At 37.4% G+C, this 14,699-nt stretch overlaps 2 protein-coding genes across 2 annotated transcripts in view; both read left to right on the top strand.

Moving 5' to 3' along the window:
- The window catches only part of LOC149409174 (proto-oncogene tyrosine-protein kinase ROS-like), a 264,442-nt gene that overhangs the window by 126,204 nt on the left and 123,539 nt on the right, over nucleotides 1–14,699 (top strand). The window contains exon 18 of the mRNA XM_089650093.1: nucleotides 12,501–12,697. Within this exon, the coding sequence (XP_089506219.1) occupies nucleotides 12,501–12,697 (197 nt within the window). The remainder of the gene's footprint in view (nucleotides 1–12,500; nucleotides 12,698–14,699) is intronic.
- On the top strand, nucleotides 2,097–4,190 carry LOC149409181 (uncharacterized). Its single transcript, XM_089650102.1, has 2 exons — nucleotides 2,097–2,321; nucleotides 3,117–4,190. The coding sequence occupies exons 1-2, from the start codon at nucleotides 2,100–2,102 to the stop codon at nucleotides 4,053–4,055; spliced, it is 1,161 nt and encodes a 386-aa protein (XP_089506228.1). The 5' UTR covers nucleotides 2,097–2,099; the 3' UTR covers nucleotides 4,056–4,190.

Raw genomic sequence — 14,699 nt, forward strand, 5'->3', positions numbered from 1 at the left:
AAAAATAAAAAAAGAGAAAAATCGTAAAAATGATTGCCCTATTTTCTAAAAAACTAAACATCCCTCGTAGAGATAAAAACGCCATACAACTATGTCTTGGCAATAGAGCTTTTGATTCCGGAGATTTTCACAGAACCAGGATTACTGTGCTGGCAATTTTTAGTCCTCGGGAAATGTTTAACTCTTTGCACGCGGCCGTATCAACTGTTGTTACGGCAAAAAGTCTATACTCACACGCGGCTGTATCAACAGTTGATACGGAAACTTTGATGGCCGATATTCCAGCGCTCTTTTGACATAAATGTATTTCTTGCTCACTTGGATATTCGTAGAACTATCACGATGCTGACATCTACAAGAATTTCTCAAAAATAAAATTGTATTTCATAAAAAAAGATCGATAATCAAGTGCGCCTCTCCGCGCCTTTTAGTCCTTTAGTTTACATTTTTGTCAACGGATGGCGTTAGTACTAGTATGTCATTCACAACTTTTCATAACTAACAATGATAAGTGATCATGGTGTCCCACTTGTGTCTATCAAAGCATTGGCCTAAGTACAAACACACCGAGAGTGGTTTATTTATGACGCCGAGTGAATGGCGGGACCACATTAAAAAGATAAGGTACGTCTTTGTATGAAATTTTATGTTTTTGTTTTTATAAACATCTAAGAGTGTTGACACACGAGGATTTGTTTTCATAAGTTGGACAATAATCTGTTCTGTCTATATAGTCCAATAAATCATGCCAGAATCCTATAATTTGACATTATGTAGCCTGAACCGTCATTTAAAACCTTTATTGAGAGAAGCATTCTCAAATTCCCTTTCGCGTGGCACTTTCCCGCTCTTTTTCAGCACCTTATGTTGGACAAGTGGTCACCAGATGCTACACAAAAGTAAAGCGTCCCCTATGCGACTTTTGTTTACGGCATTCTTTCTCATTAGCGTTTTAAATTCCGTCGCTGGCGTTGTCGTTGCGAAGTAGCTCCGAATTTATAACGATTTTTCCCGTATATAATTATTTTAAGTGTATAATTATTTCAAGATAATACATTATATTATAACAGCGAGGCTGTTCGAAGTACTTTGAATTTTGATTGACGGCACTTGAACCACCTTGCGCTTGATGCGACTTGACGCGACTTGACAAGTTTTTCTGTGATAGATACCGCTAGAGTTATAGCAAGGAATGCCTTGTCTGCGTTGGAAACCATTATTAATTTTTGCGACAGCCACTTTCCTGGGCACAGGGCGGTAAACGACTGCGGCACGTGGACTTGACGGCACCTTCAAGTCGCCTCAAGTCCCTCGTCAAGTGAAATCGTCAAGCACGTGGACTTGTCAAGTGTACTTGATCGTTTCGGGGACCCATAAGGCGGACGCAAACCGCGTAAAGAAAATCGAAGATTTACAACACTTCGGTTCGCCTGAATGGAACGAAGTAAGGTATGGGGAGGTCGTAAGAAAATACCTGGCCAACCCCATGTTCAACCAGTTGGAGGTTAATGGAGAGTTTCTGCATTTGAATAAGGCAGAGCAATACGCGGGGTCACTTGACAAATTTTGCGGGTCACTAAGCCATGCCCTGTTGCAGCAAAATGAGTGCCTCAAGAAATCTCTTCAGGAACTGGTAAACTGGAGTGCAGAGGAAGGCAAGGAATTGTCAGCAGGTTCCCTCTTCAAGAAAGTGGAGTCGCTATTTGCCCCGGATACGCAATATCAGACAGTGACCAAAGATGTCCTGCAGATGGTCTGTGGAAGGAGAGCAAATGCGATCCAGCATCGTAGGGATGCAATCCTTAACGAGATAAAGAGCCGCTACGTACGGGAGGCAGTCAAAAATATTCCTCCAGCAGCGGGTTATCTTTTTGAACCAATGAAGCTAGAATCCCAGATTCAGCGGATGGGAGGACTGGATAAATGCTTCCCACATTCAAGCTTCGACCCTCAGCCATCAACCAGCTCGCAGATGCCCAAGAAAGTGCCAGTGAGGAAGCCTTTTCGTGAGAGCAGGCCCTTTCGGGAAAGCAGGACGTTTCGGGACAACAAGCCCTTCCGAGACAACAAAGCCCCCCGCGGAGGGCGATCTAATCAAGATGCAAGAGGTGCGGACAAGAGGGGACCAGCCAAACCAAGAAGGAATTTTGGCAACAAGGATAGGCTATGACTATCCGGAGAAGGCGTTTCAGGGGGGGCAATTGCAGCACTTCATAAGCAAATGGGAAGAATTAGAAGCACCACCAGCACTGCTAACCATGTTGCGAGGGTACAAGCTACCCTTTCGGCAGAAACCCCCTCTAAGTATAGTGGCAGACACGGTAAGCTCAACTTATAAAACCCAAATCACAGACGAAATGACACGACAAATAGACAAAATGAAAAAGGAAAAGATATTGGAATCAGCTTCAATATCGCCTTCCTTTCTGTCACGGATGTTTCTCATACCGAAGCAAGACGGGTCATTTAGGCCGGTCTTCAACCTTCGTCGTTTGAACAATTTCTTAGCTATTAGCAAATTCAGACTTATTAATGTTAATAAGGTTGCAACATTTATTCAACCAGGCGACTGGATGGTTAAAGTGGACCTTTCTCAAGCCTACTTTCACCTTCCAATTCATGAGAATCATCGCCGTTTTTTGAGACTGATTTTTAATGGAGAACTGCTTCAAATGACATGTTTGCCTTTTGGACTAGCCTCAGCTCCAAAGGTTTTTGCTTCACTTACCAATTGGATAGCGCAAAAATTAAGAGACAAAGGTCTCAGAATAATTGTTTACCTAGATGATTTTTTGATAGTACATCAAAATGAAAATATATTGAAAATGCATACATTCGAAACTATTTCAATGTTACAAACTCTTGGGTGGATAATACAATTCAGTAAATCCACTCTGTGTCCAGTTCAGAAAATTGAATATTTGGGAATTTCATGGAATTCAAGGGACGGCTTAAAAGGCCTCCCGCAAACTAAAATAGCGAAAATAACAAATTTACTGAAACAATACATTAATCTAGGAAGGTGGTCACTTGAGCAGGCCCAGAGCCTCTTGGGTACCCTCAATTTTGCTAGTTTCGCCATTCATAGAGGCAGGCTTAACCTTCGCATGTTACAGTGTGCCAGTCGCAAGCTGCCTGCATTCAAACCGAGACGACTCCATCCCATTCCTCGAACAGCGATAGAGGAGCTGAGATGGTGGAGCAGGTCCCTGCAGACGTGGTCACCAATGCATCAAGCAGTGATTCGTCATACCCTCACGACCGACGCCTCGGACTGGGGATGGGGTGCGCAGCTAGACGACCTCAGATTGAGTGGAGCTTGGTCCCAAACACAGCAACCTCTCCACAGCAATGTCAAGGAAATGCTCGCCGTGCTGGCAGCACTTACTCCTCACGGGCCAGAGCTGTCAGACTCGGGTCTCCTGATCCAGTCAGACAACAAATCGGTGGTTGCGTACCTTCGCAACGAAGGCGGCACACGATCCAAGACATTGCTCGAAGCGACTCGTCAAGTCCTTCAGATGACAGACACGTATCGCATTTCACTGTCTGCTCACTACCTACCAGGAAGGTTCAACGAGGTGGCAGATCAACTCTCCAGAAAACGCGAACCTCCGGAGTGGCATCTTTTACCAGCAGCAACAAAATTGATTTTTGCAAAATGGGGGAGACCAACTATAGACCTGTTTGCATCGGAGACAGCTCACGTTGTAGAAGATTATGTGTCCCTAAATGTATTCGACAAAGAGGCAAGTTTTGTCAACGCTTGGACTCGAGAGTGGGATTTTCCTCTAGCTTGGGTGTTCCCCCCTCCGTGCCTCATGCCGAGAGTTCTCGCACACCTCAACCGGGCCAAGGGCCTATACCTGATTGTAGCCCCGAGATGGAAGAAAGTATTCTGGAGACCAGACTTGAAAAGTCGAGCGACGAGCCCTCCTTTCACCATAATGAACCTGACAGAAGTGCTGATAGACACCAGAACCTTGAAACCCCCTCCACAAGTAGAGGATTTTATTTTGGAGGTGTGGAAGTGCCGGGGTGGAGTCAGTCATTAACAGATTGGTCGGACAAACAGAAAGAATTTTTAAAGTCAGGTTGGAGAGAATCCACACTTAAAACATATAAACCGGCATGGCTTAGGTGGCAAAAGTGGGCATTAAATCACGGGGTAAACCCGAATGTCCCTACAGGAAGTAACCTGGCAAGATTTTTAACAGATCTTAGTTTAGAAGACAATTTTTCTCCCAGCACAATTCGACTCCATAAATCGGTAGTAACAACTTTCAGTAGCCCGGAAGAAGGAAACCTAAGCTCACACCCTCTAGTCAGACAAGTTCTCAAAGCCGCAGCATTAAAGCATCCTAAACTGTCTAAGCCTCCTATCTGGGATCCCAGAATGGTGTTGACCTGGTTAGAAGCTAACCCACCCAAAAAGTTGAGTCTCTTTGAAGTCTCGAGAAGGGCAGCGACTTTACTTTTGTTAGCTTCGGGACGAAGAGTGCATGACCTGACCTTGTTACAGTGTTCGCCAGACAAACTATTCATAAATGAGGAAGGGGTCTCGTTATGGCCAGTTTTCGGATCCAAAACTGACTCTGCTACATACCAACAGTCAGGTTGGAGGTTGAGAAACGGAAATCAGCCAAATATAGACCCAGCATACTGGATTAAGAAACTGATTGAAACCTCCAAAGAACGGAGGGAAACAAAGCAGAATTTAACAGAACTCTTCATCACTACATCGGGAGCAGTTAAGGCAGCTTCAAGAACAGTCATCGCCCGTTGGGTCAAAACAATTCTAGAAGAAGCTAAGATCACAGCTGCCCCGGGAAGTGTACGGGCAGCAGTGGCGTCACTTAACTGGCTGGATAATTTTAGATTGGATGACATCCTGGCTCGAGGGAACTGGAGGAGCCGGGACACCTTTGCCAAATTCTACAGAAGGGAAGTTAATACTCCCCTAGAGGTAAATAGGGCATTGTCTGTAGCCTCCCTATTCCACCCACTGTAACACGTGAGTAGGTATTCCAGTTTTTGACGTATTATAATAGATCACATTAGCGTTAGTGGTCACCAGTCGATAACAAACAGATCTCAATAAAGGTTTTAAATGACGGTTCAGGCTACATAATAAAATAGTTTTACCTACCAATAAAACTTATATTATGTACCTAACCTCATTTAAAACCTAGGCAATCACTGCCTGGTGAGAACTAATGAGAAAGAATGCCGTAAACAAAAGTCGCATAGGGGACGCTTTACTTTTGTGTAGCATCTGGTGACCACTTGTCCAACATAAGGTGCTGAAAAAGAGCGGGAAAGTGCCACGCGAAAGGGAATTTGAGAATGCTTCTCTCAATAAAGGTTTTAAATGAGGTTAGGTACATAATATAAGTTTTATTGGTAGGTAAAACTATTTTATTTAATTTCGTGCATAGGTATTTGAAAATATGTACTGCGTACGGGTATAGATAAAACGGAGCAAATTAACGCGTTCAAAAGGTTAAATTTAAAAAAAATTATAAGTTGGAACTTAAGTTCCAACTTCTAATATAAGATAAAATTTTTATCATTAAAATAAAGTTTTCAAATAAAACATCCAAGTAACTAATCTTGTGTTAAATTTATTAAATATTAAGGCGTTATAATTTATTATAACCTCAAATGGAAGAACCAGATTGAAAATGTAGCTAAAAGAGTGCGCACACTGATACACATATTTATTTCACTACGGGAATTTTCAAAAAACAAGACTTAAAAAACATATACTACGGGCTGTGTAACTCAATCATAACCTACGGTTACATTGGGTGGGGAGTGGGTGGGGAGATACAAGAAGAACAACATTAAACCCGTTATTGAAGGCAGAGAAATCTATTTTACGTGTTATTATGAAGAAACCTTTCAGATATTCGAGCGATGCTCTCTTCAAGGAATTTAACGTACTAGATGTCCGACAGTGTTATAAAAAAAAATAGTAATCCATGTTCATAAAAATAAAAACAAAATGAAAACAGCCAAACACAAACATCAAACCAGACGTAAGGGAAGAAATGAGCTTTCCGTTCCAACAAGCAACAGAGCGGCTTATCAAAAACTATTCTCATATCTCGGTTCTAAAATATATGTATAACAATATCCCCTCACAGCTGAAACTGTGTGAATTGTCATCCTTCAGTCCAAAAATAATAAAATGGTTATTACACAGACATAGGAATTAATAGACGAGAAGATAAAGGCGAGGGGTAAAATCAACTGTTGAAGAACGAAGGGAGTGAAGCTGACTGTGATTCGTCAATAAATCAATCTGACAGTAAATAGGCATCTCGCATTATAATATCACCATTTACTTCTTAAAAGTAAAATCTGCTTTGAATGAATAGACATTTTTACATGGGAGCGCAAATTACTCGCCACGTTATGAACAAATTTGCGAAGTCCAAATTCGGCAAAGTAAGGCAGCTTCTATATTCAGAGTCGTAGTTAGTTTCAGAGTATTTAGTTAAGACACTTTTATAAATGTTCATAATTTACTTCCCAGCAACCAACCAGCTTTGTGTTTCGCGTCCAGACGTTTCTCGATGTGATAGTAACAACTTATTCATATTATACGATGTGAATATGCTTAAAATAAAATAAAATAATGCTTATATATGGAATGTAATACGACAATTGGGTTTATTCTCTTTTTTCGCATCTATTTTTACCAGTTTTCATAGTACAAGTAAACATTTTGCCGTGTTATTTCGTAAAATGAACCGATGATGCCTCGACCATAGTTCGCACAAGAATGATGACGTCACGTTTTCAAATATCACTTGAGGCCGTACGCGAGCCCAGCCGGCTCAATAGAACCGGTATGGGGAGTGGGGATAATACGTTTTTAATCACTTAGGGCAGGTCTACTAATATTCATATGTCTATGGGTTATTAGATCTAGGCAGGACTGATTCCGAAATATTACTAAAAAATGTAATCTGATAATTATTTATCACGAACGCCTAGTTGTATCTTCGCTTTTACATACTTATTTTCCCTATTCTTAACTTTTTCGCCGCTACGCGCATCAATTCATGCGAAAATAATTCGTGCCCCCCACGCTACGCGCATCATATCATGCGTTTCACCTTAGCGGCTTGATACTACGTAAATACGCGACGAATTTAGCAGATAACTGAACCAAAAAATAGTTCAATCCTTTTTCTTACTGACATCTGGCGTTTGCTGGTTAAAATATAATAAATTGTTTACATAAAACATTGTGAAAGCGATGATTCGTTAAATCTTCATTCAGTCATTTGAATGTCGCGCCGCTGAATCGTTGTGTCATCCATAGTATTTCTTAGGTGATCTTATCTGCTTTGATGGACTTATGCGTCGATGTAAAATATTGACCGATTTCTATTTTGCGAATCTTTTTAAGTAATTTATTTTTCTGTGATACATTAGTTTGTTTGTGAACTTAAGTGACGTGACGTGTTTTAAAAATAGTTATTTTACTCAAGACTTTTTGATTGACTTTCGTTTGTTTGTGAACTTGTGACGTGACGTGTTTTAAAAATAGTTATTTTACTCAAGACTTTTTGATTGACTTTATTTTGTGATTTTATTTCTTAATTTTGTGGACAACCTAAATAGTAATATATCTGTCTATATTTATAGGCTTACCGTTTATATATCAAAATTGAACTCCCTTAAAAATGGCAAACCCCAGTCTTACGGAAGACGAAATTTATGAAACATTTTTAGACATGGACTCTGATTTAGAAATAAGTGAAGATGATCAAGATATACCAATTACTGAAGAAGTTAGTGACAGTGAAATAAACGCCCCCGGGACAAGCCAAGATCATGACTCTCGTACACCTAACTTAGACTATACCGTAAATGCAGACTGCTTTTCTTCTTGGACCTCTGGTCCATTTATTCCAATAGTTCATGAATTTGATGATTTTGTGTCAGGTTTTGATCCATCCACTTTATTTTCTGGTAATTCATCGGAAATTGACTTTTTTGAATACTTCTTGAACAAAGAAATAGTGACAAAAATGGTGATCGAAACTAATCAATATTAAATAGCCACCATATCAAAACAAGAACCTTCCCAAAAATCCAGACTTCGTAAATGGGTTGACACATCTGTCGAAGAAACGTACATTTTTGGGTGAAATGCAGATCACGCCAAACTCTGGGAATTGAATAAAAATGCACTTTCTAGATGAGAAAAGTGTGTAGAAACTCATTAAAAAAAGAATTAAGGCGCGGAAGAATAAATTGAGGGAGATACAGCCGATCAAAGTTTAATAAAATTGCACTTCGCGATCTGAGGGTAATATTCGGTTTATGGGAGTATAACCGAAATTGAACTTGATTTAGACTAATTTAGGGCTGGGGAATCCGAATCTGAAAGAATTAGGTGGGGGTCGGCACTATTAACTGAGTTATAGGGTTTTGAAACTTCGTACGCGATACATAGGAACCATGTTTTATTTATCAATTATGACTTAAGAAAATCAAATTAACAATTATTTACTTTTGAAATTTCAGTAGTGCCAACCAAAAAAAGAAAAGTGTTGCCATATAATAATAATATTTTTTTACAAAATAGGTTAGGTGTTTAGTTTGGGTTAGAGTAGGCAGAAGAACATGGGAAAAAGGTATTAGAATTAAATCACAAACCAGTCTATACAAACCTAGCGTAGCCCACAAACTACTTGAAAACTGGGATATAACTCTAAAGGGGACGCGAGCAGGCGTTATTAAAGGGGCAATTTTGTGTAACAGGAAATAACATGAAAAAAAATGTATTAGTATTAAATCACAAACCGTCTATGTAGCCCACAAACTACTTGAAAACTGGGATAAAACTCTAAAGGGGACGCGAGTGGGCGTTATTAAAGGGTCATTTTTTTGTTATAGAAAATCACAGTTAGGTTAGGTTATATATATATATACATTAATTAAGTATTTACAAGATTTTAAATAATAAACTACCAATCTGGCAAATGATATTTAATTTTCAGAATTTTCCATGCATTGATATTATTATATGGCAACACTTTTTATTTTTTGGATGGCACTACTGAAATTTCAAAAGTATTAAAAGTTTTTAATTTGATTTTCGTGACAAAATATGGCGGCGGACTGTCCGAATATGGTGATAATATCAGATCGCGAAGTGCAATTTATTAAACTTTGATCGGCTGTATCTCCCTCAATTTATTCTTCCGCGCCTTAATTCTTTTTTTAATGAATTTCTACACACTTTTTTCATCTAGAAAGTGCATTTTTATTCAATTCCCAGAGTTTGGCGTGATCTGCATTCCTCCCACATTTTTTTTTGCACTGTTAATGTTAATGACGAGAAACTGACATCTTACTATCGAAGAACACTGGTCCACTGACCGATTGCTCGCTAGTACAATTTTCGGAAGAAACCATGTCTAGGGATCGTTACGAAATTATATTGCGAATGTTACACTTCTCAAACCCCGACACACAAATTCCTGGTGACCGACTTTACAAAATTAAAATCCTAACTGACCATACCCGAAAAATGTTCAAAAAAACTTTGATACCTTATGAAAATAATATACCATCCAAACGTCACCGGTTTGGAATTAAAATATTTGTATTGTGTGACGTGAAGACGGGTTTTATATTAGACTTCATTATTTATTGTGGCGAAGGGACTGACATAACTGACTCTGAATGTCTCGGGGTTTCGGGGGCTGTAGTAACAACACTACTTCAAGATTATTTAAATAAAAGAAAATCTTTTTATTGATAATTGGTACAGTAGCCCTCAACTATATGATTTTCTCCATACGAACAAAACCAATGCATGTGGTACGGTGCGGAAGACATGAAAAGGCATGGCAAAATTTAATAAACTTAAAAAGGGTGAAATGAAAGCACAACATCGTGGACTTCTGTTGGCTTTAAAGTGGTGCGATAAAAGAGAAGTTCACATGCTAACAACCTTACATGACGACTCCGTGGACATGACGGGAAAAGTTGATTGGAAAACTCGTCAACCAATTATGAAACCCAAGTGCGTTCTAGACCATAATAAGTGTATGGGTTCTGTTGACAAAGTGGACTTGATGTTAAGTAGTATTAATTGCCTGCGAAAAACAATTAAGTGGTATAAAAAAGTGGCCTTCCATATTATTGATCTGTATTTATTGAACTCTCATATAGCTTTTAAATCAATTACAAATAAAAATGTTAGTTTAGCAGATTTCCAATTAGCCGTAATACGACAATTGTTGCAAAAATATCATGAAATTTCCCGATCTGAGCCTCATTCTCGCTCTTCACACGATTTACCTCTGAGACTAACTGCTAAGGCATTAGCAAAACATATGCCCCACCCAATAAAGGGAAATAATTCTCAAAAACTTCACCGAGCCTGCCGAGTGTGCGCCATTTCTAAAAAAAGGAAAATGTCCCAGTATAAATGCCCAGAGTGCGATGTGACATTGTGTGTGTGGCCATGTTTTAGAAACTACCATGAAAAACAAAATATTTCTCCTCATGTTAACTTTTTATTAAAACTTTATTTGTTAGTAGATATAATAATAAAAATAATTGTGTTTTGATGATATCGGCACAGTGGTCCAAATCCCATCAGACGGGGTAATTAAATACTATAAACAATATAGCAGTGTGCATGTGATGGCGACAGTTCTTGTTGATTTTTTGTGATGGGTCACTGTTTATAATATTATATCTGTATCCTGCGGTTTATTGTTTATTTATGTGTTTCAACAAACTTCAAGAGCATTAATAAAGCTTTTAAGATAAGCAAATCATAAATCTGTCTAGAAATAAGAGATTTATAGCTGTTTCAAGTGGTAGGTTTTGATTTTCAAAGTGAGTACAGCTTAAGAGTGTAATTTTCGGTACATTTGATCGCAGTGAAAAGGTTAAATCCTGTGTTTCTCTAGGATAATTTGAAACCTGTTAATTTGACTGTCCTAAAACGGTAAACCTTCCTAGTTGGACAGTCAAAAGCTTCCTTGCATAAAATGTAATTAATGTTATAAAAAATAAATAAACTGCACAAAAGAAAAGAACAAAAAAAAATTCGTTACCCTTCAGTATTTTCATCACATTTGTTCAGTTTGCAATGTTTTATGTGTATTTCAAATGCGCTATATACATCTTATTTTTTAATTTTCCGTAAAAACAAATACTGTTTTAGACACTATATAAAATTATCTTTCCGGTGTATGCATTAAAAATAAACATTACTTTTTCTAAATAATACAATTTTTTATCAAACATGAAAAAGGTAGTCAAAAACGCTAACCACATTTTTACTTAATTTTTTACCCAAATCTTAGAAAAATTGAGAGAACTAGATATTTCGAAAACACATTCGTTTTGTTTGGGGAATTTGTAAGAAAACTGTACTTTTATCTCGTTCATATAATAAAAATAAGTTAAACCGATTGTTACGATAGCGGCGCCAAATATGAATTATTCTATTTTGATATTCTTAGAATTTTATTCCACTATAAATGTTTGAGGCAAACTAGAAAAAAAATTATTTCTTTTTCTAATGTCAAAAAAATTATGTCTTTCCGCATGATAGCAAAAAAATAAAGATAATTTAATAAAATATGGACACCTGGTCATATATGACCCTAAAACGCTGGAGAGTTTATAATTAAAAAAAACTCATTAATATTTCGAGATTTAAACTTTGATCTCAATAATATCTAAGTATCTAATGCTACGTATACAGCCGCGAGCCGAACTGTCGAACTGAACCTCAACTTATGGCAAAGAAACGAAGTAACCGCAAATGGCGCGAAATGCTGCTTGTAGTTGACTCGTTCCTTTCCCTTAATTCGTGGTACCGTTCGCATTTCGGTTCGCAAATGTAGTAATAAAAAATACGTACCCTTAGGTTTCATCATTTAGTGATGATCTTATTTTAGTCACTATTTTCCCAAATCAATTCCATGCTAGCAAGGTGGTACTGATTTTAAATTTGATATCATTTTTTTACATTTACTCCACGCCGTGTTTCAAATTCGAAATTGGCCAGCTCCTTTATAATAATGTTTGCTGTTCTTGATTTTAAAGTGATGTTTGAATTAAGCCCATTATGGATAGCTTTATTTAATTTTTGTAAATAGGCTTACTGTACTTTCTAAACGAACATAAAAATAATCCTATGTTGGAAACAAAGTGGTGAAACCCACAAATTTATAAACATGAAACTCTCAGGGCAGGCTCGAAACCAAAAGTTCTACTTGGCACACATTCCTTGCTTAATTCACATTAAAACATTACTCTTCTACCGGTTAGTGGTCGAGTGGTCCACAGGGTCAGGTTTCCACAGCGGTGTAGCGGATTCAACCCACTGCTAGTTCGGTCTCTACCATTGCACGTGCTTCATTTTTAGTTTATTCGTTTCCTTGGTATATATGATTTTTTTTTTACCTTTATCTAAATTCGAATAATTGACAATTTTTTCATTCCAGCACACCACCACAGAAGCCATGATCACCTACTATGGGGGCATGGTGCCCCCCTACAGCCCCGTGGAGATGACAGTGCGAGCCTACACTTACTGGGGTGCTGCGGGGGCCATGCAGGTGGGGCTCCACTCCCCACAGGCGCCTCCTACCCCACCCACCAGACCCAGGCTGTTTGTGTTGTATAATTCACAGCTACTAAAGTACGCCACCCAATAATATTATAAAATATATACATATTTAAGCTCACCGTATCCACAATGGTGATCGAAATTACCCAGTTTTGTGATCCATCGGCGGCTATCCTTGTATGTGGATTTTGCATAAGAGATAGAATAGGATAGTTCTCACACATAACACACTTCAGTGGTGTGTATCACTAGTTAAATTTTTATTTTAAATCAGTCAGTGAACATATAAATATAACAAAATGGCTTCACACCATCCTAAGGTATATTTATTATTACCCACTTGAATGCCAGCAGATATCTAACATTTACATCCGTCAAGTGCCGGCATCATATGCTAACAGCTCAACCACACATGACACGATTTTATGGTATTTTGAAACTTAAAAAATGCCCCTAACATACCAAAATGTATTATGTAGCCTGAACCGTCATTTAAAACCTTTATTGAGAGAAGCATTCTCAAATTCCCTTTCGCGTGGCACTTTCCCGCTCTTTTTCAGCACCTTGTGTTGGACAAGTGGTCACCAGATGCTACACAAAAGGGTCAATCCGCACCAAATCATCCAGGCCATGTCACCCACCATCTCAGATTTTGATGAAACTTTAAATTTTTAATCCTTCCATATAGATAAGAAAATATACCAAATTTTACCTTCCTACCTCAACTCGTTTTTTTTTTATGGGCAGTTGAAGTTTGGGCAAAATAAGCGTTTTTACATATTCCGAGCACTCCGGAAGAGCTTGTACCTTCAATGAAAAAAAATTGTATCTTTGTCATTTATAGTGCAAATGCAATGAAAATTTTCAATATTATCAAGAAAACTATGCTGATTGCAGAAAAAAATAAATAAACCCTTTACATTTATCTACTTGACTTTAAAAAATTACCAAAAGTATTTTTTAAGTAATTTTTGGGACGGAAAAGGTACTTTACAAAAAAGCAATATCTCGGGAAGGTACAGTGTTAATGAAGTAATTTTTTTTTTTATTCATATCTACAAATAGCATAGAATCACATACAAGAATAAAATTCATGGCATTTTACTTGCTTCAATAAATAAAATCCATTTTAAACTTTTTTCAAACTTTTTGTAATTTTTTTTTATTCTTATCTACAATAAACATAGTACAACCTAAAAAAATAAAACTCCTGGTATTTTGTGTGCTTCACAGTGTAGAAACGTTTTTAAAATAAGAAATCTTTATCATACAGAATTGTTCTAGGTTTTTTTAAATCTAGATACAAAAATAAATAAAATCCATTTTAAACTTTTTTCAAACTTTTTGTGATTTTTTTTATATCTATTTTTAGTTTGTAATTGGGCAAGTTATAGTTTAGGTATATAGCTAGTAATATAGGTTGAATGAATGGACTAATATCAAAGAAACAGTCCTAGAGACAAGTCACTACATGGAAATGATGTATCTGCAACAAGAACAAGACAGAACATGAAAATTACTATCTGCCTCATCACTAAGTTTGCAGGATACTACATGCTTTGTTTCCTCTGACATGCTTAGTTCTGAGTCAGCTTCAAAGCAGTGATCATCTATATAAATACAGTAGTTGTTTCATGTTATGGTGTACGTTGTTAAAATTTCTCTAATCGAAACAAGTTTAGTTAAATGTATTGTGGGACAACATAATGGTACTGAATGTCACAAAAAAAGTTATACTAAGTCAGAGAAATTAACGAGTGTGGATTTGTTAAGTGAATTTGAAAAAAAGCTTATTCAACAAAGACGTTTTGTATCTACAGACTTGGTTTTCAACATTTGTGAGCACCACAGAATATTTAACTTAAATAAATATGAAACATTTCAAAAAGCTTGTTTTGACCCGTTCCAAAGCCACAAAAGGAAAATTACAAAAACTTTAAGAACAGTATCCTTGGAATTTTCAGAGAACATTAATACCATTCTAAAAGTAACTAATAAAGCAATCCCTGGACAAAAAATTTGTAATGCATGCAGAGCAAAAATTAGTAAGAGCCAAAACCTTAACAATGAAATT

The sequence above is a fragment of the Hesperophylax consimilis genome, unplaced genomic scaffold (assembly GCF_061612785.1).
Source record: "Hesperophylax consimilis isolate HC1 unplaced genomic scaffold, BYU_Hcon_1.0 scaffold_34, whole genome shotgun sequence".
Lineage (NCBI taxonomy): Eukaryota > Metazoa > Arthropoda > Insecta > Trichoptera > Limnephilidae > Hesperophylax > Hesperophylax consimilis.

What these genes read in the sequence shown, in the direction of transcription:
- LOC149409181 (XM_089650102.1), top strand. Translation starts at nt 2,100, where the DNA reads ATGCAAGAGGTGCGGACAAGAGGGGACCAGCCAAACCAAGAAGGAATT. An exon ending in TAAGTATAGTGGCAGACACG is followed by an intron (nt 2,322 to 3,116) that starts GTAAGCTCAACT and finishes CGCATGTTACAG; the next exon opens with TGTGCCAGTCGCAAGCTGCC.